This window comes from Gossypium hirsutum, chromosome D05 (genome assembly GCF_007990345.1).
Source record: "Gossypium hirsutum isolate 1008001.06 chromosome D05, Gossypium_hirsutum_v2.1, whole genome shotgun sequence".
Lineage (NCBI taxonomy): Eukaryota > Viridiplantae > Streptophyta > Magnoliopsida > Malvales > Malvaceae > Gossypium > Gossypium hirsutum.
In genome coordinates, this window is record NC_053441.1 from 52,908,596 (window position 1) to 52,932,522 (window position 23,927).

Consider the following 23,927-nt stretch of genomic DNA (forward strand, 5'->3'; position numbering starts at 1 on the left):
TTTGTTGATAGGCATAGAAGTGAGAGGAGTTTTCAGGTTGGTGATTGGGTCTATCTGAAGTTGCAGCCATACAGGAAATAAACTGTCAGGAAAATCCTTAATCAAAAGCTCTCTCCTAAATACTATGGCCCTTTTCCAGTACTAAAGAAAGTTGGCGAAGTTACGTACACTCTGCAACTACCTCTGAGTTCTCGTATTCACCCAACTTTCCATGTCTCCCAGCTGAAGAAACATATAGGGTCTACTCCTTCACAATCTCACTTACCTTTGGTAGATGTTCATGGTGCTTTACCAAAGGAACCGGTCAGAATCATTGATAGGCAGATTGTTAAAAGAGGGAATCAAGCTATCACTAAAGTTCTTGTCGAGTGGATTGATTCTTTTCCAGAAGATGCAACTTGGGAGTCTTTGTCAGTGTTGCAGGCTAAGTTTCCTCAATTTCATCCTTGAGGACAAGGATTGGTTTTGAGAGGGTGGTATTGATATGAGCTAGAAAAGTTAGTGAAACGATGAGTTTTGGACTAAAGGAATAATTGGTAAAACGGGGCATAGCATGTTAGTGAAACGATGAGTTTTGTTTAACTATTTTTGCCACGTCAGTTTCTTGTTATTTCCTTTCTTTTTAAGCTGAATTGTGTGGGGGAGTTGGTTATGAAATTATTGAATGAAAAAAAAATAGATTTCTTCCTATCCTATTTTCTTCCTCTCTGTTCTTCTTTTTTTCTCTTAAAATTTCCACTCAATTTTTGAGCATCTAACATATTATCATTTCAAAAACTATTCGTGAAGCCTTGTCTCATCTTGGTTGGCGAGTTGCAATGGTAGAGGAGATGGTAGCTTTAGATGGAAATGGTACTTGGGATTTGGTTGATTTACCTAAAGGGAAAAAGGTCATTGGTTGTAAATGGGTGTTTACAATTAAAGTAAACCCTGATGGATCAGTAACTCACCTTAAATCTCAATTGGTTGCTAAAGGGTATGCCCAAACGTACGAAATTGACTACTCAGATACCTTCTCTACAGTAGCTAAGCTAGATTTTGTCTGGTTGTTCATCTCTATGGCAGCCACTTATGAGTAGCATTTGCATCAACTTGATATTAAAAATGCTTTCCTACATGGTGATCTTCAAGAAAAGTATATATGGAGCAACCATCTAGTTTTGTTTCTCAGAGGAGTGTAAAAAGAAAGTATGACAAATATTAAAATCTTTGTGTATTGATCCTATATGCATGTTTTAGGATTAACTCATTGCATGCAGAGGATATGAACTAGAGCTGATTTTATTCACTTTGTTAAATGAACTAAATCAATTTCAACACTCTTCCCCCAATTGTCCCTCTTCTAAAGCAGCAGTGAAGCCTTATTATTCTCTTCTCATTTTGTGTCAATGATAGCACATGTTTTACCAGTGGAATATTTCTCTTATGATCTTTGGGGCCTTGTGGATTGAAAGTGAAATTATTGATCTCTGTAGCCTACTTAAAGCTTATAAGTTAGCTACTAGAACTTCTAAAGCATTATTTTGCCTCCTATTCAATTTAGAGTTCTTGTCAATCTAGTCAAGGGTTTTTATGTGGTAACAGAACAGACGAGTTTTCTCTGCGAACAAATGCTTTGTGTTTCATGCAGTATTGAGTTGTATCCTTGCCAACTTAGTAATATCCAATGTATGCACAGACTGCATTAATAATATATAATGTGTATGCCTGGTAGTTTGCTATTTCGCTGGTTAGCCAACTGAAATGATCGCGTTGCTTATCTGCATTGCAGTTAGCTTTATAACTATAAATTTCAAAAAATTTAACTGGGCATATGAGAATATTATTGATTCAGGAAATGCGCATGGTCAAGAAAGTGATAATGATGATGATAACGACGACGATGATGATGGTGATGATGACGGTGAATGAAACAATTCAAGTGGTTTTGAAATGGAATTAACAAGAGATGCTATAGCTTCTAGTTTAATGAATTCACTTTAAATTGTAAATGCTATTGTAAAATTTTTAGTATTTATATTTGGTATATAAATATTATCCCTTTTTAAAACTTTAATCCAAATATATGTAATATTTTTAATTTGTTAGGTTTATGTTTTCTATGTTATGTTAATATCTAATATGAGTTATATATTCAAATACATTTTAAAATAAAATAATACAAATGTGTTAAAAGAATTAATTAAAAATAAAAAATAATTTTTATAATAATACAATTGTGTCAATATCTAATTATAAATATTTAATTATTATATTTAAATATTTAAATATATTTTATATATTCTAATTAAATTTAATAAATAATTAATATTAATTACTTCGAAATATTTAAAATTAATATTATATATTAAAATATTAACAATAAGTTATAATAAATTATTTTTTATATTTTTACTAAAATATCATAATATTAACTAATTTGAATATTATTTAAATACATATTTGTTACTTTATAATATCATGTCTAAAATAGACATTTTATTCTTCAAAAGCACTTTTTAACAACAATACCGAATACTTAAATTTTTCAAAAGCACTTCTCAAAAACACTTTTCCACAGCACTTTTCAAAAGCACTTTTAAAAAGTAATGAAGAACTGGCCCTTAATGTAGAATTTTTGTAATTCTTTTTATTTTGTTTTATTTCTTTAAACATTATCCTTTAAATATTTTAAATTTAAGATTTTAAAAATTACATTTATCAAATAGTCTAATAATTTTCTTTATTTAATTTTAAAAAATATACTAAATAAATTTTATAACTTAAATTCAATAATTAGTTGTTCAACACTTAATTTTTTTAACACTTAATTTATCAACATTATCTTATTCAAAGAATAAAGGGAAATTATTAAATAAAATAACAACATTAATATATAATTTTTGTAATTACATGGTCAATAATATTAAAAAATGTAGTTGATAAATTAAGATGATTTGCATAGAATTTTTAGTATTAGTATTATATATTATTGTATTAAAATAGAAGTTTAATTTTGGTTATTATTACGAGGGATAAAGTCACATTTGATATTTTTATTTTTATAAAATATCTAATGTGGTGCTTGTATTTTATAATTGTTCAATGTGTTTTATCATGATACTTGTACTTTTATAAAATATTCAATGTGGTACTTGAACTATCAATATGTGTTTTATTACGGTAACTAGTGTTAACACTGTTAGTGAATTTTGTCACATAGAAAATTTTTTTTTTCCAAATCATCAAAGTCCAAATGGATAATATAACATTATGTGAAAACTAAATAAAATAAGAAAACTAAATTAAATTAAAAAATACTAAATATATAGTTAACAAAAAAAAGTAAACATTAAACTTACATAAGCAAAAATGTCATCTTCTCCATTTAAGTAAATGGTCATATTCTCCAAAGATTTTTCCATTAAAATAATATTTTATTGACTTTTAAATATTTTTTTAATATACTTTCATGTAAGTTTAGTATTTACTTCTTCTTTTTTAATACCCCAAACCCGACTTAGACGTTATGACCAAATCTAGAGAGCTACATTAAACCATTTCTGGAAAATCCAACTTCTAATAATAAAGTTCGAATGATTTGAAGCCATATAAGGGTTATAAATAACCATAAAATCTAGATGTTAAAAACAACAATCTTAGAAAGAAATAATGATGAAAATACTGATAACATAATAGGATGATTAAGTAGAATGACCGAGCTCCCGATACACTAACTCAATCAAGTCTGTGAGTCACCTGAAATCAAAACATATAGACTAAATGAGTTTATAACTCAGTGTGTGTAACTTATGTATACAACCAATCAGAATTATATATATTAAATATGTTTTCAATTTCTCTTCAATCAGGAAATTCTCAAAATCGAATACAAAGTTGGAAATAGAGGATATCAAATACAGTTGCAAAACATATCAGATACAGATGCAGAACATATTAGATATAGATGCAGATTCCTACCCCCGTCCGCTACACACTATCTTTATCCATCCATACACGGGTATTATGTAACGCCCCAAATTTTGAGCATTTGTTGGTAAATTTTGTCAATAATTGAGTATCTACTTCTGTGGTTAAGTGTTCTGTTCATCTGTTTGAGATTGGGGGTTCGAGTCTTACTTTTTGAATTTTACTGTTTATTTTGGTTTAACCCCTGTCTTTGAGTCATCGGCTTAAGTTTATTTTTGTGTAATTTTGTGTCAAGAATTAGCCTGCTGATTCAATGGTTCTGACTAAGTCTTCGGTTCCACCTTGTGTGGATAGGAAGAAGACAAAGAAGTCAAAGGATCCTAAAAGATCAAATGTTTCTTCTGTAACAGGAAAGAACACTTCAGATCAAACTATAAGAAATGACATCGATGGCCTGTTTCCAAAGCTTGGAAAGAAACCCGCTCTTATCACTTTAGAATATGGGGTTGTCCAGCCCACGTTCTGGATAAGGATGCAAAAAAGTTGGATGCATGAATGAAATTATGCATGTTTGTATGATATCCAAATGGAACAAAGGGTGGATTATTCTACAATCAAAAAGATAATACGGTTAAAGTTTTTACTCATGCTACTTTTCTTCAAGAAAACTATATGAATAACTTTAAGCCTCGAAGTAAAGTGGTACACGAGGAACTTTCAGAAGTTGTAGAATAATAACCAAGTTCAATTCTCGAGAAAGTTGTGGAAAGACCTACAAACGATCAACAATATAAGGGAATCTGTTGTAGTAGGAGAGTTTCTAAGAAGTTGGACTTTTTCATTTATGATAGTAGTATTTATATTACGGGAGCCAATCATGAGGATGATAATCCACTCACTTAAAAGGAGGCTATGCAGGACGTTGATTCCAAACTCTGGAAACAGGTCATGGATGCCGAAATGGATTTTATGAAATCCAATACGGTGTTGGAACTTGTAGACTTACCAGTTGGGATAAAATCCATAGGGTTTAAGTGGATCTACAAGAAGAAGAAAAATGTTGAAAGGAAAGTGGAAACACATAAAGCTAGACTTGTAGGGAAACACTACATACAAAAAGAAGACATCAATTATGATGAGACATTCTCTTCAGTAGCCATGCTCAAGTCTATCCGAATACTCTTATCCATTGTCGCTGCTCTCGATTATGAGTTATGACAAATGAATGTGAAGATAGAATTCTTGAATGATTATCTTGATGAGACCATTTACCTGGCTCAACCTATTGGCTATGTTGTCAAAGGGAAAAGGAGCAAAAAATTTGCAAACTATTAAGATCCATTCATGGACTTAAATAGACATCCCACTCATGGAATAAAAGATTTGACTAAACGATCAAAACTTTTGGGTTTTAGGCAAAATGCTGAGAAACCTTGTGTTAATAAGTGTATAAAGGACAAAAAGGTAGTCTTCCTTGTTTTGTATGTCGTTGATATTCTACTTATCAGAAACGATGTAGGAGAATTATCATCGGTTAAACTATGATTATATCAATAGTTTAGCATGAAGGACTTGGGTGAAGCTAGTTATATTCTTGGAATTTGAATCCTTAGGGATCGAAAGAATAAAACGATAGCTCTATCACTAGCTTCATACATCGATAAGTTACTGGAATGATTTGCAATAACCGATGCAAAGCTAGACACTCAACCAATTGTATCGGGTTTTCATATTTCTTTGGATAACTTTCCTAAGACAACGGAAGAAAGAGAGCATATGAATAATGTTCCATATGCTTCGGTAGTTGGAAGCCTTATGTGTGCAATGTTTTGCACATGTCAAGATATCTATTTCGTAGAGAAATGGTTAATCGATATCAAGCGAATATTGGTCTCAGGAATTGGCAAGATGTAAATCATATATTAAGGTATCTTAAAAGAACTAGAGATTATAAGCTTGTGTATTATGGGAAGATTGTTGAGAAATGTGTCCATATTATAGTAAACATATAATTGTTTTATATGTATTTGAACGATAAATAAATAAAGTTAATTTCACATTTCACTATTATGTCTTTTGTGTTTCTGTCTTTCATGTTTTGCATACATAGTGAAATTGTGACAAACAAATATTAGTTTATTGATTGTCTAGTTCAAACTAATGATAAGTGGCACTGTAAGAACGTTTACAATGTGAGAAAGACAACTTTCTTTAGTAGATAATTTAAACAAGTTTGTAATCCCGTAAAAGAATCAAAGTGAGCATTTGATTCAAATGTTTAAAAGGATTATTTTGTCATCTACAATTCCAATTAGGGAGATGTATTCATTGGAAGAATAATACATTAGACTGGACCCAAGATGAATTAATTCTGAATCTGTTTGTGAATTAATTCACTTGTGACATTTATGGTGTGATTTACCTAAATCTTGAGTTATTCACTGACCATGCATATGTAACTCACGTGCTTTGATATAAGTGATGGATTATGCACTAAAGATGATTGAGCCCATAGCCGATATGTTGGGTACATAACTTGTGTATGACCTGAATTAACTAGAACAATGGAATTCATAGCTCGATTAAAAAGTTAATGATATCCTCTTATTGGCATTTTGTGGATTGATAAATATAGAACATGGAAATAGGTTTTTTTGCTCTCAAACAAGCAATTTATCATAGTCATTTGTTGACAATGATCATATCAATCATTAAGAAGACAGAATGGTGACAATGAGCTAAAATAAGATTGTATTGAGTGAACAAATTTAACTCAAAGGAATCAAGGATATCATATGAGGTTAACACACGTATGACGAGGTCATTGGACAAAGAAGTTGGATGAATTGCTTTCTTAAAGAGTATACATTAAGGAGTTTTCAATCATGGTACTTCTTGTGGACTGACTCCATGATTAAGTAATTTCAAATTATCAAAACAATACTTCTGGACAAAATTGCAATTACTAAAGCTTAATCGTATATGTTTGATTGGTCTCTCTGCTAGTTCAACAAAAGCTTGACTAGACTATATTCGAATCAAAAGAAAATTCTACGACTTTAGAAAAAAAATTAATTGAGTCAATTTATTCGATGGGGAATTAAATTAGGCAGTTGTGAGAATTGTCCAACTTGAAATTTTGATTAAATAATTTTATTAAAAAATTAATTTGGAAAATCTCAATAATTTTTGGGAAAATTAATTTTGATTAAGTAAAATTAAATTAAATTTAATATGATATTTTTGGAAATTAATCTTGAAGTCAGATAATTGGCCCAATGTGTAATTTAACTTGAAAATTAGACTTGAGATTGAAAATTGGAGTCATGAACCCAAAACTAAGATCGAGACCCAAAAATTGGTCGAACCAAGCCTGGTATGTGAAACCTAGTCAACGATTCAACCGATAACTGGACTGGATGAATTGGGTCGCCACTAGGCTCAGATTGAACTGACAACAATCGAATTAGCTTGGGTTGTCATGAGGGTGTCGCACTTGCGATAGCACCATCTGACATACCGGTGCTAGTAGCAACGAAGGCAACATTCCGATGGCCGACAAGGGGTTGTCGGCAACAGTTCTTCGGTGGTTGAGCAGTGGAAGAATTACACTCCTACTGAGACTCTACCGGATAATTTGATTTCAGATTAACTATTCCAAAAATAATATTATTTTGATAAATTTAATATTTAATTTAATTTAATACTTATCTTGATAGTATATTATTAATTTTATATTAAAGTGATTATCTTAATATTAAATTAAATTTAATATTTATGTTACAGATAAATATTTTATTAATTAAATAGATTTATTATTAAATTTAATCTAATACTTATCTTGATCAATGTTATATTAATTTAATATTTAAATGGGTAAGTTTATTCATAGTTGAACTCACTAAACTCTCCCTATATACAGAGAGCATTTGGTCATTATTTTTCACACACTTGAATTCAAGATAAAGTTGTAGAGAGAAAATTCCCCTAAATAAATTATTTCAAAAAATTTCTAGAGATATTTTTTTTATTTACAACTTGACCTAAAAGTTTAGAAAAATTGTGAAATTACCCTACTAGTAATTTTATGTTAAATTTTCTGATTCGAAGTGAACCCACACTCAGTAGACGTGAACTTGAGGATAGAGGAGATTACTACCTAGTCGAAGCGTTCATCCTAGATGAATTGAAAATGTACAATTTTGATTAAGTGTTTATTACATTAGATATCACAATCAAGTTCTAGTTTTTGAAAAAAATTTTAAAACTCAGACATTTCCTTAAACTTATTTTCCATTGTGTTTTCCAAACCCGTTTTTCCAAAAATAATAATCTCATTTACCAACATGGCATGACATACACACATTCAACATAACCATTACACATATTTAGCTTAGTTACAAAATCATTAATGCCATCAATTTAAACTTAACATAAGAGACACCATCTACTAACCACTAAGTTAGGCACATGCCAAACTATAACTAAGACCAAAAGAGCAACACAAACATTAATTAAGTTGAGAGGAGAGTCTTAGATGTTGTCAATATATCAGAAGCTCAGCAGAACTTGTTCGTAACCTTTGCACGAAATCAAACAAATCCACATGTTGAGCAAGAAGCTCAATAGTAATAACATAATTTGGAATCAAAACATTAAAACATTGAGTAATAAAGCTTGCTAACAACATTTAACACTAAACAACAAGTCTAAATCAACATCTCAATACTATTTGATTTCACTATACCATGCTATCTTTAGACATTACACTAACTATCTTAATAATCTTTCTTCATCAAATTCCTTATACGTATATATATACTTCATATTTAAGATTCATAATGTCATTAGATCATTTCTCATTTTCATCTTTATATCATATTAAAAGTATAGCTCTTTTACTCAAAGTGATCACGTTTCATGATTATAATTCAATCACATATCATTTTCATTATCAGCCGCTATTAACTTAATACAAAATAAAGGATGGATACATAGATTAATCCCCTAACACTCCACAATATGCACATAAGTGTTGATTGAGCATTAATGTATTGATCTCCCTTAAAACTTTGTAGTATAATATGCATCAAAATGCCAAAATGATATGCACTGAAGTGACAGAATGATATGCATTGAAGTACCAAAATGTTCCCACCAATAAACAAAAAAATTCCTATGGTATGCCAACTATACTTGAACTTTATCTGATATCGTTAATAAGACAAATCTTTATTATCATTTCTCATTAACATGCATTTCAATCCAGGAGTAATCACAAAACATTATAGTTCACGACAAAGTATATATCAGTTTCATACAATTTCTTATAAACCAGTGCAATAACTTATCAATAAATCTCCAATTCAACATCATATAAAGCACATTCACTTACCTTGGTCACTAAGCATACTTTAAGATTGACACTTACCATTGATGAAATAGAACACACAATAATATCATGAAATGAAAGCATATTAAATTAGCACAAACCATATTAGCTATTCGTTTATTGCCTTCTTTTTCCCTTTCACCTTTGAGGTTACAACATAGTCTTTAACTACGTACGATAATTTTGATATAAGGAAAATGTCAATTTCTCATCATCAAACATATATAACTTGTGATTAAAATATGTTATGCACATTTTCACTTAGGTCCCTTTTTAAATCTAATGTCTAGAATTCATGTATCTTTCAACTTTCCCAATTGAATCAAAATCGATTTCATTTCCCAAAGTTCTCATCTTTTTCACATACGTCCCAAATAACTCATCAATAGCTTTCTTATAAACACCTAATCAAATTTTACATCAACATCACCCACTTCATTTTTAGCTTGCTCCTCACATAGACTAACCTTAACAACTAAACATTTCATGGTTTCAAGTTCAATTTCTCTATGTTCTCATCAATGGCATCTTAAGGTAACTTCCACAATTAAAAAAAACCTAAACATAAGGTTGGTTATATCAAGCTTCCTAGGTTAAGGGCCCATGAAAATCTCAAATAAAAAGCTTACTTGCCTTAAAGAATGGTGGATGTCACACTCGAATTTCCTTAAGAACTCGAATTTAAAGGAGCTTTGGGAGTTAATTGATCCAAATAATGAGTTGGCAGACTCTACTAGGAATTTTGGAAAACTTTGTGATTGTTGGGTAAATAATTGGATTTCAATTCTGATTTGGTTAGTTTGGAACCGGCCGGTTCCTTAGTGGGGGATAAAATAATTAGTGATGGATGGCTTTGGTGGGTTATGGAGACTGTGCTAAATTAGGATGTATATGTGTAAGGGAAAAAGGAATTCTTCTCAATCAGTTAATAACTTTCTTCTTCCTTGCATTGTCTTCTTTGATTGTTTCAAAGAAGAGGAAAAATTTAGGAGATCCCTCCATGGAACAATGGTCATGAAAATTGAATTTTGGAAGAAGAGAAATTGAGAAATTGGTAAGCTTTCTTATCTTTCTGTACTCGTGGGTTCGGGAAAGGGTGAGAGTAAGAATTCCCTAATAAGTTTCTTTAAAATGGGTACTAGGTTTTAAGGTTTAAATGTCTTCGATTTAACTGACATATGGTTGTCATGTTTAGATGCCAAAATGATAGAGGCTTTGGCATTTAGAAAAGATAAGCTGATAAGGATGAATGAGTTCAGGTAAGTTTCTGTGCTTTGCCTCTAGGATTATCGTTGAAAATGCAGTATTGGAATGGTTTGTGTTTAAGTTGTTTTCAGTTGTCTGAAATTGTTGTTGTGTATGGAAATGGAAAATAAGCATGTTGAGTATGAACCATAACATGTAAATGTGTACGATGGATGTTAAATATGTATGCATTGACTAAGTAATCAATTGTGAACTGTATGATGTAGTAATAAGTATTAAGTGTAGTGACTTAAGTGATATGCATGATTGTATTGTATGAGGAGTCCAGAGGAATTTATCTTGAAGGGGTAGATGAAGATAGGAATAATTAGCGTATTGGAGGAATGAACGGACTAGAATGAGATTCTAGGGAGTTTGAGCGGCATCGAGGATTGGTATCTACTAGCTCACTCAAGCGACGTCATGACGACAGTCTATCAACTCTATGGAGCGACACCGCGACAATAATTATCGACTGTTCCTTCAGGGCAACACCGTGTAAATGGTTTATAAGTCTTTCGGGGCTACACCTCGAAAGAGGTTTATTTATTCCTTGAAATCGGAAGTCTGCCAAAATAGTAAACATGAGTTCATATTGTGTAAGACCATATCTAGGCTATGACAACAAATGAAGTCTGCTAGGATATTAAACATGGGTTCATATTGCGTAAGACCATAGTTAGGCTATGGCAGCAAATAAAGTGCGCTAGGACAGTAAACATGGGTTCATATTTTGTAAGACCATAACTGGGCTATGACAACAAATAAAGTCCGCCAGGACAATAAACATGGGTTCATATTGTGTAAGACCATAACTGGGTTATGGCAACAAATGAAGTCCGCCAAGATGGTGAACCAGGAAACTGTTAAGGCACGAAAAGGGAAATCAATGTATGGCTTGTGCGGCGAGTAGCACAATAGGATAAATGAGCCATGTCTAAAAATACGGGTAAATGAGATGGTAAAAGAATTTGTGTAGCACCTTAACCTGTATTCGTTGTCAGAATAGGGTCATGGAGCATTACCATAAAACCGTAACATAAAATATACATTACCATACATTGATATAAACATAGCATAATCCATTAATAAACATGCATATGTTCCCTTAATTAAACCTTCGAGGCCTTAGAAACACTTTAGAAACGATTCAGGACTAAATCGAAAATATTTGAAACAATGAGGAAAAAGTTAGAAAATTTAAAACTATAGGGGTCACACGACTGAGACACATGCCCATGTCTCAGGCCGTGTAACAATTGGAATAGGGGCACACGGCTGTGTCCCATCCCGTGTTCGTGCCCGTGTAACTCTCTGACTTAGGACACACGGCCAAGCCACACACAGTCGAAATGGCCTCACATGCCCGTGTGCCACGCCATGTGCTATGCTGTGTAACTGCTTGACTTGCAACCTTTAAAACCTATAGAGGACGCACGACCGTGTCGCATGGCCATGTGTCACACACGATTGAGACACACACCTGTGTCTTAGGCTGTGTGGACAAGAAATTAGCCAAAATCAAGCCATTTTCTTCACCCAATTAAAACATGTACCTAAACACAATTTGCACATATGACCAAGACATTATAACATGCCCAAACATGCATAAAATGACCAATTCACTATACTATTAATCCATACAACCAATATGCCAATAAGGCACCTCAATCACAAACCATCAAACATATCTAAAATATGCATATTTGGCCAAACATCAACCATACACATCTAACTTATTTCCATACCAAAACATACCATAATTGACCACATACCATATCCATAAAAACTTATCATTTGGACCATTACTCACATACATCATAATCACATAAGTGACACAAACCAACCATTTCCAAATGGTATCAAACAAACAACTTATATATACATACCAAACTCAACATTTAGCACTCAAGTCAAACTTTAAACATAAGTTCCCTATACATGCCATTTTAACCTTGACCAAAACATCAAAATCTACCGATATAATCGCTGGATAGTGTGATAGGTCTCCAACGAGCTTCCAAACTGATTAAGCTTCCGATAATCTAAAAATCATAGGAAAGAAAACTACGTAAGCATATAATGCTTAGTAAGTTCGTATAACATGGACATAACTTACCATTTCAATACATAACTTTACAATTCAACATGATACAATCCAACCAATAGCTTGGCACAAGCCTAAGCATCATCAACAACAATTGTTAGTGCATTAATGCATAATTCACTTGAATTGTCACATGGTAAGGTAAATTCACATGAACATAATGCCATTGGATTCATACTTTCCACAAACATAGATATACATTCGTAGATCATTTCATACCTTTCCATAGGTTCATAACATAACCATTGGAAAACTTACAGCTCCTTCCCTTTTCATGCCCGTTGAACCACTTAGAATAATACTGGATACATGGGAAAGCTCACACAAAGTGTGCTAAATGTATAGTTGAAACCATTCTCTTTTCTTTTCCTTTACATCTTTGTTCATTCGAGCCATAAAATGGGTCTACTCACACAAGCTGAAGGTTAGAATGTAAGCTATACAGTGCCGCTCACACAAGCTGACGAGTATCTGCAACAAATGCCGAAACTCAACCATAAGTAGAACATTCATGACCAGCACCCGAAACATGGTAACCCTAATGACATGTCATTTGTATCCTATATATTACTAAGGTTCAAAATGGGCTCAATAATCATCGAAATGTCGTTGGGTTTTCATCGTTTCATGACATGATAAATAGCACAATGGAATATATATCAAAATAACATTAAAACATTATTTACACATACAAACTTACCTCGATTACAAAGACATTGAAATAATATCAACTAATCCTAGTCTTTAGCTTTTCCTCGATCTAGATCAGTACAAGGTTTATCTTGATCTAAATAAGCAAATTCAATTAATTTAATACTCATACTATTCAATTTAGTCCAAAATTCATACTTTTACAAAATTACACATTTGCCCATAATATTTTAACTTTTTTACAATTTAGTCCTTAATCTCATAAATTGTCATTTATGAAAACTCATCCACATTTCATGCTAGCCGAATTACCTAGAGACTTATACAACCTCATACAAATCAACATTCCACAAATTTATTACAAATTTGTCATGGTATTTTACTACTTTCACAAATAAGTCCCTAAATGATAATTTCATCAAAAATCACTTTACAAAACTTGTTTATTTAACAAAAATGACTCATAATCTTTCATTAAACTTTAAAAACCATACAAACATTTTCATGTAAAAACCTTAATCCTTTAAAAATTTTGCAAATTAGTCCCTGAACTAGTTAGATTAAGCTATAACGACTTCAAAAACATAGAAATAATTAAAAACGGGATCAAAACTACTTACATGCAAGTGAACTTAGCTTGACTGAACCCTAGCTATGGCTTCCTTGATAATTTTGGTTGAGGGATGTCAAAATGAAGAAGATGGACACATTTTGTTTAATTTATTTTAACTTTAATTACTTATTTACCATTTTATCCTCTAAAATTATTCATAAGTTCAATAAAACCAAACCCATAAATGTCCACTACCACATAAATTGGTTTATTTACCATCTAAGTCCTCTTATTTTAAATTTTGATCGCTAATAGATACTTTTAACTAATAGAACTCTACTTTTTCACCTTTTACAATTTAATCCTTTTCACGAAATTAAGCACGCAAACGTCAAAATTTCTTAACGAAATTTTAACACGACCCTGATATAGTCCTAAAAACATTAAAATAATAAAATAAATATTTACTTGTTAAATTTGTGGTCCCAAAACCACTGTTTTGATTTCAGTGAAAATGGACTGTTACAATTTGCCAAACTAAGAAAAGGAGAAAAGCTGATAGAAGTGCCTGAGAATGCAGGTAAGCCTGTTAATAAGGTAATTTTCCATTTTGTGATGGAAAGAGGAATTGGTATATGTGGTCTTAGCAAGGTAGAGGTAATAGAAGGGATATCTTCTTCGAGGTATGAAGTATCCACCATTATTAGCTCACTGATACGTGAGCCAATGAAGTAGATTCTAAGCCAAACGTTCGAATAGGTAAAGTCCACCAGAGATTTACAGAGAAAAAAGATGTCAGGATAGGACTATGTAGAACAGGAAAATCCACGAGAACCATCAAATGAGGAAGTTCGTAGAAGACTACCTTGGGTGGAAAGTCCATCGAAAAATAATGGAGAAAAAAGAAGTTCATCAAGGCTATATAGCTTAGGGAAGACCATGTGGGACTACCAAAGGTAAAGACCGCCAAAAGATTCTAGGGTGGGAGATAGTCTGCTGAAAGTATCCAATAATTGGGGTATCTTAAAATATTGGACTAAGGTGAACAAGTATCTTGGAGTTACATTACGGATATGATCCCGCTTGGAAAAAGGGGAGTGTTAATTCAGTCAGCCATGTATCACATTCAAGACCGTGAATGAGAATTTTAGAAAAAGACCTTATTCAGGAAAGGGATCAAGCATAGGTTAAGACGAAAAGTAGACAATTGTCGAATTAGTACAACAATTCCATATAGAGTTCAGTGTGGATTAAAGGGATCAAGGAAGGGATCAACAATTATGGCGAAGTCTTGATTAAAAATGTTGCCCATCAACGATAAAAAATATGAGTATCAAAGATAAGACACATCATGAAGGGTATACGAAAAGTCTAGAATAAAGACGAACAAGGTCAAGACCCATAAGAAAGTAATGCTTATTAGAACTTAGTTATGGCTGATGGTTATGTCCACTGACAATTAGCTCGGAGAAAACAATACATTGACTATGCCAGCGAAATTTATGAATTCTCCTATGAAATTCAGGGAGTTTACATTTGTGCATAGAATTCCATTTTTCTTAAATTTTAAGAAGTTTTCTATGAATATCAACGTATAAGATCTCACTAAGTTCTTTCAAACTTATAAAATTCACGGCCTGTATACAAGTTAGATGAAGACTTGAGGATCGAGTGGAGGGACCAAGCTAGACACCATCAGATGTTAGTGATGGGCACGGTAGCTGTTTCATGTATATAGAAGGGCACCCTTAGATGCCACGCTTCGGGAAATTAAGTTGGATATATCTGTATCAAACTCTTAATTTAAAAATTTGTAAATAACTGCTAGGTTTAATAAGGTCTCAAAGTTGTAAGAATTTATCACTTGTATGATATGAGTTTTAGTAGAAGTTAAATTTTGAAATTTGAGATTTGTCTAAGTACGTAATTAAATCAGTTTAGGAAATTTGTTAAGATATTCAGGCTAATTGTGACATTCTGTACCTGAACCTTGTGATTGGGTCGGGAATAGGTTGTTACAGAGGATGGCAATGGTGGATGACAAAACTGAAACTTTTCTGTTCCTATTCTTACTTTTGTTGAGAATAAAAAGAAGAAAAAAAGAATGTCCTTCCATTTCTCTTTCCCACTAACACTTACACACACTATTAAAACTAGCTTTATTTGATAAATTGTTTTATATAACAAACAAAAATGTTTTTGAATGAAGTTTGTTTTTGAACAATGAAATTGTAAATTTTAAAGCATAAAAATTATTTCAAGACATCCGAACATCTTAGAAAATGTTTTGAACACTTAAAAATTTTAGGCAAAGTTTAAAAACAGTTTTAAACTCTTTAACTTGATTGAAACATTTTTAAATTGATTGAAAAACTAAAAGTATCAATATTTTCCAAACAATATCAATACCCATTCAATCTTTATCGATACCATTTTCTATATCAATACCAAAGTTGCTTACTGTCTTGAAAAAAAATTGAATAAAAGCAAAAAGTATCGATAATTTTCAAAATATATCAATACCTATTGAATTTAATCAATAACAATTTTGTATTTTGACTTGATGATTTTTCAAACAATCACATAAAGTATCAATAACTAATCGGCTGTAAACGTCACAGCAATAATGTGCAAGCATACACTGTCGATGCAAGTATAGTAGACAGACGTGAGTCTATCGGATATCGATTCCACAGGGATGGTTGTCTTTTTTCTATTAATGTCGATGCAATAACTAGATAGAAATGAGGTAAATTGTGAGTATAGCTATCAAAGAAATAATTTGAAAACAATAAGATAAAGTATGTTATGGTTAAACTGGGATCCCCAACATGAATCTTCAGCAGTAAACTAAGTAGTCACACGGTATAAAAGATAGGTGATTGTCGACGCAATAAAATTTATGTATATCTTACCAAATTCCACTCTGTGGTTTAATCTAAGACTTAACCATACACATTAACCTCACTTTCGGATAACGACAATAGAGCACTATTAAGAACAAATGGACTAAATTCCTTTAGTCCTTACTCAACTTTCGCTGAAAAGCTTATTAGCTCAAACTGTCACTGCACCTTCCAATGTTAGTGATTGCAATAACACTTCCGTGTCTAGAACATTCAAACCCCCAATATTAAACAACAAAAATAAGATTTAATAAGATAACATTTAACAAAGCATTCATTGTACTTCCATACAGTAGAAAACATAGAGTAATCACCGACATTTTCAAGAAATGAGAAAGAATCAAATGGAAAGTACTATTCCTAGGCTACTCGATTGAATCTATCCATTTCTCCTAGTTTTGCACTTATATCTCCTCGTCAGGATTGGATCTGCATCAGTCTTCACGTTGGCTCACCCAAGGAAAGCTCAAGCTACCATAGCCGTAAGCTTCAAAATAAGGTAAGAGAATGGTGGTACACCAAAAATTTTCCTCTTTTCATTTTTCTCACGTTATCCTTTTATGTTTTCCTCAACAGTATAGGTGTCATTCTCTCAGGATTCTTCTGTCCTTGTTCGTATAAGGTAGTTACACCAAACTGGACAGCTCACTCATGGTTTGCTCTTATCAGACAGTTGTCAACTGCGGCAACAATTCTGAATGCCATCTGGAATTAACTCCTGCAGTGACATTACGGATATTTGTCAACTGCAGTGACAATTTCGAACGCAATCTGGAATTAACTCATGTAGCAACATTAGTGCAGTAAGATAGCAAAATTAAAGATAAAATATGTTAGGATTCACTGAATTATAAAAATGCAATTTACTAAACTAAAAATGCTAAAATGCATGCTAAGGGTAACTAAATGGGAACAATTTAAATAATAAGTAGGGAAAAAACATATATTCTTTCTACTACAATCAATAACCTTTCAAAAATATCGATACCTTTTACCATGTATCAATAAATGGTCTTTGGTATCATTGTAAACTAACTTTAATGGTCACTAAATGAGACATTAAATGCTAATAGTATTGATACTCATAGAAAAAGTATCAATACTTTTTGTTGCAAGTGAATTAAATGATATAGTATTTTCATCTCTAGCGGTTCTATTTATTTCCTCAACAACCACAATGGTTGGAAATGAAATATGGGGTATAAATACCAACTTCCAAAGGTCCTACAACAACAAGAAAAAATATTCAAGCTTAAAGATCAATAAAAAAACCTTTTGTCCTAACATTTTCTATACTTTTTCTTACAAACACTTGTGAGCTTCATTATTATTCTATCAGCTCAAGTGTTCTTCTTTGTAATTGAACTTAAATTGCAAACATTTTGATCTTGTAAGGAATTATTCTTGGTTTGCTTATTTGTATTTCTTTGAGAGGGTTTGTGTCTTCAGGTTTGAGTAAAAACCTTAAGAGAGTTTGTAAGGTTAAACCTTGGCCTCAAAGGTTGCCAAATTAGTGAATTTGGGAAAATCCTTAGTAGTGGAAAGCTAAGGTAGTGGAGTAGGCAATTGGGGTCAAACCACTCTAAATTATTGTGTTCAATTTTCTACCCTTTCTTTCGAGTATCCACAAAATTTTTTAAAAGTCAATCCATCCCTTCTTGGCAATTTCAATTTGATTTTTGAGATAACACTTGTATTTAACAAAATAACTAACTTATTAAATAACCAAATCTAATGGACATTAATTCATCCTTACATAAGTAAGAGAAATGGATGGCAAGGAAGTTGTTGGGCCACTAATCAAGTTTTAATAATGGCTAAATTGCTCGAGTCTTTGGCATAATTATAACTTAAGGGCTTGTTTAAATCTAATAAAATCTGTCTATTTAGCTCACTTCACAATTTAATCTCTATATTCTAATTGGCAACTTATATAATTTAATCACTTGACAATTTGATCTTTTAATTTCATATACGTCATATAACTCCTTGAATAAAATCCTTGGGGTTAGCTTGACTTAGAAAATTTTGTCTTGAAATCAACTTTTCTGACACCAACGAAAATCGGGTCTTTGCTCGTACTTTTTATTTTAGTGAGGTAGATTAAACCCTAAATCTAAGGTTTAGATTTATTCATTTTGATCTAAGGATTAAAAACATTTTTGCTTTCATGGTTTTCATTTTAAAAGTTCTCACTATAGTTGTCACCAAATTTAATTCCTACCAAAGTGAGTTTATTTCAAATATAGTTATTTGATAAATTGAAAAATTAAGTACTAAAAAATAAGTGCTAAAAAATTAAGTATTAAAAATTAATGCATTAAATTTAAGTTTCAAAGTTGGTTTGATATATTACTTAAAACTTAATACTACATATAATTAGATTGTATGATAAATATAAACTTTAAATTATTAAAATTTTATTCTACAATTTATACTTAATTTTTAACTATTTCATAAATTTTAAACATTTCATATTATTTTAAACAAAATTAAATTTTAAACCTAAAATTTTTATGGAAAATATAATATTAAAATAAATAGAAAATATTTTTTACAGCTATTATCTATTTATTATTTTCCATGTTTTTTATTGAATTGTTTTTATTTTGAATTATTAAGCATATGTAAAAAAATAAATATTTCAAAATATTAAATTTTATTAAATCTAGTTTGTGAAAGAAAAAAACCCTCGCACGTGAACACAAATAGTTCACACGAACGAACTAGGGTTTGGGAAGCGTAATCCTTTAAATATCAATAGAAGCTCTCCTCTTTGAAATTCTCAATCGCAACGTCACCATTCTAAAGAGATTATTGTAAATTCGAGTACAAAGCGCTAACCAAGATGAGAGCCAAGGTACTTTCCTCTAATCTCTCATTTTCATGAATTTTTTTTATTCTTCATTCTTATTTTCTTCTTCAAATATATAAATCCCTTTTGCGTTTAGAAATTAATTTGTTTTTACTCATTATTTCGTAGAACTTTGGGGTTTTATGATGTATGATCTGTTTTCGAAAAGGAAAAAGCGGCATTGAAGGGCAGGAATATTTGTGATATTGGTTGTAATGAATGATAGAGCCTAGGATAAATTTGATTACTGTCTGATTAATCCAAATTCTTTAGTTTTAATTGCTTTTGCAGTTTTAGCCATGTTTCCTTTTAGTTGACCGATCGTAATCAATGTGGTAAAGTAAATAGAGAAAATAAAGGAAACTGGGTGAATTTGATAGATTATTGAGTTGAGACTGAAAAATGAGGAAAGCTGGTGAGAGAAGCCTTAAGCGTAAGTGAATTATGTGTTAACATGCAACTATATGGGTTATCAATTTGGAAAGTGCTTATATTTTGGTTAGCTTTTTAGTCTTTTTTCCTCTTTCCTTTAGATGTTAACTTGCAAAGTGACTGAGATGAAATGCTATTGAGGAAAATTAATTTGTTAGCTTTGGTGCTAGTTTGGGGTGGGGAAATGAATGTAATATGATATGCTATTCAAGCTAAAAATCTTGAGCAAATTCTTCCCTTGAGCATTATTTTGACTCTTCTGGTGATTCAAATATAACTTTGTTCAATTCCCTTGAACAAAAAGTTTTATCTGGTTGATATACATTCTTGTTCTAGCTTACCCTAATTTATTTCTTGGCTATTTGAACAAAATGGACATGGTAACACTTTGGAATTATTTTGTGAGGGAGTGATTTGAAACTAAATGCTCAACTATCTTATGCTTTTCAGTGGAAGAAGAAGCGTATGAGGAGGCTGAAAAGGAAGCGCCGAAAGATGAGACAGAGATCCAAGTAGATGCGCCTTGGACTGAAATAGTTTTGCCCTGACAATCCCTTGTCTTCATAATTATCCTGCATATGTTGCTTGAAGTTGTGAAGATTGAAGGGTATTTTCAGGAAACCTTATCTGTTGTCTTCTAAATCTAGGTTAAAGTTTTAAGACTATTTGAGCTGTTTGTCTAGTACTATTAGATATTATGTTGGGGTTTTGTGGTTTGATCTGTGTAAGCAGTTATCTTAACATCCTAAATGTTTGAAATTGAAACTTTTGTTCTTCTTATATGGCCTATAATATGCGAGATAGATTGTTTCCTTATATCTTCTAGCATTTATGAGATTGTTGAAATGGCCTTCGACTGGTTAGATTATTATTTGATTTTATATAGTCATCAGATCAGGTATGTCAGCAGTTCTCGATTCGATCTGGGTTATCATTACATCCATCCAAATCCAACATAATTATTTGGTATGGAGTAAAAAGACCAGGAGATACTATCCTTGCGGGTTTTATCGAGGATAAAACACACTTGAAAGCATTGAAATTCACATCTTTTTGTATCGGCAATAATCTCAAATTAAATTATAATGAGTAAAAAAAAAACCGTTTTTAAAATGAGTCTTTTATTCGATGCTTGTTGAAGAGGGGGATCATAAATAATGTAATATCAGCCATTAATACATAATTATAAGTGTTCTACATGTAATATAGGATTTACAACAAAAACAGTAACTAGCTTATTCAAATAAAAGTGCCACAAATTTGAGTCCTTGTGCTTGAACTAGATTCATCTTCATTCCACCTTCCAAGTGATCGAACCACTGCCAAATGATCTCAAAGCCATTTCTTGATAACAAAATTCATATTTAACAGTCAGATCAGAATCAAAATCACAGATCGATAATCTTTCGATTTCTTCCATTTTCCTATGTGTTTTCGCACTCCGAAAATCAAAAGTTATCAATGGCAGAAAGGTTGTACTGCATTATAAGCCTTTCTACAACATGTTGACTAACAACTTCTCTCATATGCAACTCCTTCAATACTTGTGCTGCCAGCTCCATTTGTCCTTCATGAGCAATCCCTTCCACAAGTATGGTATACGTTGTCTCGTTAGGCATATAGCCTTTCTCTATCAACATCTCGAAAACCTTCAAGGAGAGATCAGTTCTGTGGGATTTGCAGAATCCTAATATAAGGGCATTGAAATTGTCAACATCAGGCTTAAAGTTACTTTCTTCCATTACCATGAAAATCTGCATTGCTGCTTGCAGCATTCCCTCCAAGCACAATCCTCTGATTAGTGAGGAATAAGTGTACGAGTCTGGAGTGAAGCCAGACTTGGTCATTTCATATAAAAGCTGAAATGCTGGATATGTGTTCCCTTTTCTGCATAAACTAGAAATTACACTCTTGTAGAAATCATTCGGAGAGGAACTTTGTTTGCTCGCAAGGCTTTGAAATATGGAGAATGCCTCTTGCACCATTCCCTGCTCACACAGCACAGCAATAGCATTATATGTTCCTTCATTAGGTTTACAACGTCTATAGATCATCTGGTCTAGACACTTAACCACAAGATCCACCTTCTCCTCTTGGCAAAGTTGAGAGATTATCGGGTTATAACTTGTAGCACTGACTTTAAAACGTCCTCTAATCATTTCATCTAAAACATCCATAGCATGGTAAGTCCTGCCATGGAGGGCAAGAGAACCAATCAAAATATTGTAAGTAACTACAGAAGGAGAACGATCGTCACCATCCATCTCCGCCAAAAGCTCATTTGCTTCTTTCCACCGGCCCTCGTAACACAAATTCCTTAACACTATGTTATAGCTCACAACATTTGGATTAAATCCTTTAGCAGGCAAATCTCTGAAGAACCTAATAGCTTCATCAGTCCTCCCTTCCTTGCACAACCCAGTCAACAAAACATTGTAACTAACCAAATTAGGCTTCCCACCTTTGGCAATGATCTCATCCAAAAGCTTCGTTGCTTCATTTACACCTTTTTCCTTATAAGCAGCTTCAAGCAAGAAAGAATAAGTGAATTCATTGGGAACTAGTCCTTTTTGTATTAACCTATCCAAAAGCTGCAAGCTTTGCTTCAAGTTTCCATGCATACAAAGACCTCTAACTAAAGAGTTATAAGTAACAGTATTAGTTGGATAACCATGAGCCTCCATTTTTTCCACTAACTGCATTGCATGCCCAACATTTCCTCGCTTGCACAAATGATTCACCAAGAATGTATACGAAGCTGCATCAGGTATGATACCAGAATCAACCATCATCTCCATCACTCTAATAGACTTTTTCATCTTATTAACCTTGCATAAATCATACAACAGCTGAGTAGCTTGAACTACATCAGGCTTCTGTCCCTTCCCCACCATATATTCCATGTGAAAATATGCATCGCTAAGCCTAAGTTCCCTACTTTTACTGTCACTCTTCCCAGTCTTCCAGTTGGGTAAAGTAAAAACAGAATCTTTAGGAGAAATTGTGATCTGGGTAGTGGCTAAAACCTTGGAAAAGCCCTTGCTGAGTGAAAAATAATGAAGGTTCGCGATTTGGTAAAAGAAACCAGATGGTCTCCTTGTCGTTTCAGGTGACGGGTTTGTCAAAAAAGATATAGAGTTGATTAAAGTTGCCATGGATTACAAAAACAAAGAAAAAAAAGTATGACAGAAAGAGTAATTCAATTCCTGTTGAGGAGTAAAAAGGAAAACAGAAAGCGATGAATCTAAGTTCAGCAAATATTTTCTAAGAGAAACTGAAGAGAATAAGAAGGATGAACATACATATAACTTGGTGGAGTGGGCTTTGAAATGAAGATTGTTGGGTGGCTTTTCTTCAGTGAGGAGAGCTTCTTTTACTTTGGCTAGAGGGCAAGGGCAGAGACTCACCTCGTCGCCTGCCCATTGCCATCCACTGCTCTTTCCCTCGTTATCCAACTGCAGCTGGTGGACAATTTTTTTAGCTACCTACGCGCTGTTTACTAGTATGATAGCCACGCGCTGACTCTCCTGAACTTCCCGCAATGTTAATGCTTTTTTAAAGCCAAGCTTCTTGGTATTGAGTTGTGATATTAACTTTTAGGTATTTAATGAAGAAAAATTTAGATTAAAATATTCTTTAACCAAACAGAGTTGATATACACACAAATTCACTAACCATTTTTATAATCGAGGGCTGGCCAAGCACGGTGAAACATTTCCCTTCCTTAGGCTTAACACGTGCCTTGAAATGTGTCACACATTGCGAGGTGTTAAGGTAAACTGATGAGCTCGCAAACTAACAAGCTTGCAGATTGACGAACTCTCTAATTAGCGAGCTCACAAACTGGCAAGCTTGTAAAGCAACAGAGGCGGCTCGCC

General features: G+C 32.4%; 1 protein-coding gene and 1 long non-coding RNA gene across 2 annotated transcripts; one reads left to right on the plus strand and one right to left on the minus strand.

The window, feature by feature from the left end:
* Positions 1-19,452: 19,452 nt before the first annotated feature.
* On the plus strand, positions 19,453-20,865 carry LOC107903833 (uncharacterized). Its single transcript, XR_001685974.1, has 2 exons — positions 19,453-19,623; positions 20,500-20,865. It is a non-coding gene; the product is annotated as an uncharacterized lncRNA (long non-coding RNA).
* Positions 20,866-21,158: 293 nt separating this feature from the next.
* Positions 21,159-23,613, minus strand: LOC107903832 (pentatricopeptide repeat-containing protein At1g79080, chloroplastic). The gene is made up of 2 exons (XM_041092144.1): positions 23,352-23,613; positions 21,159-23,255 (listed from the first exon to the last, which is right to left on the minus strand). The coding sequence occupies exon 2, from the start codon at positions 23,202-23,204 to the stop codon at positions 21,498-21,500; it is 1,707 nt and encodes a 568-aa protein (XP_040948078.1). The 5' UTR covers positions 23,205-23,255; positions 23,352-23,613; the 3' UTR covers positions 21,159-21,497.
* Between the last annotated feature and the right edge of the window lie 314 nt (positions 23,614-23,927).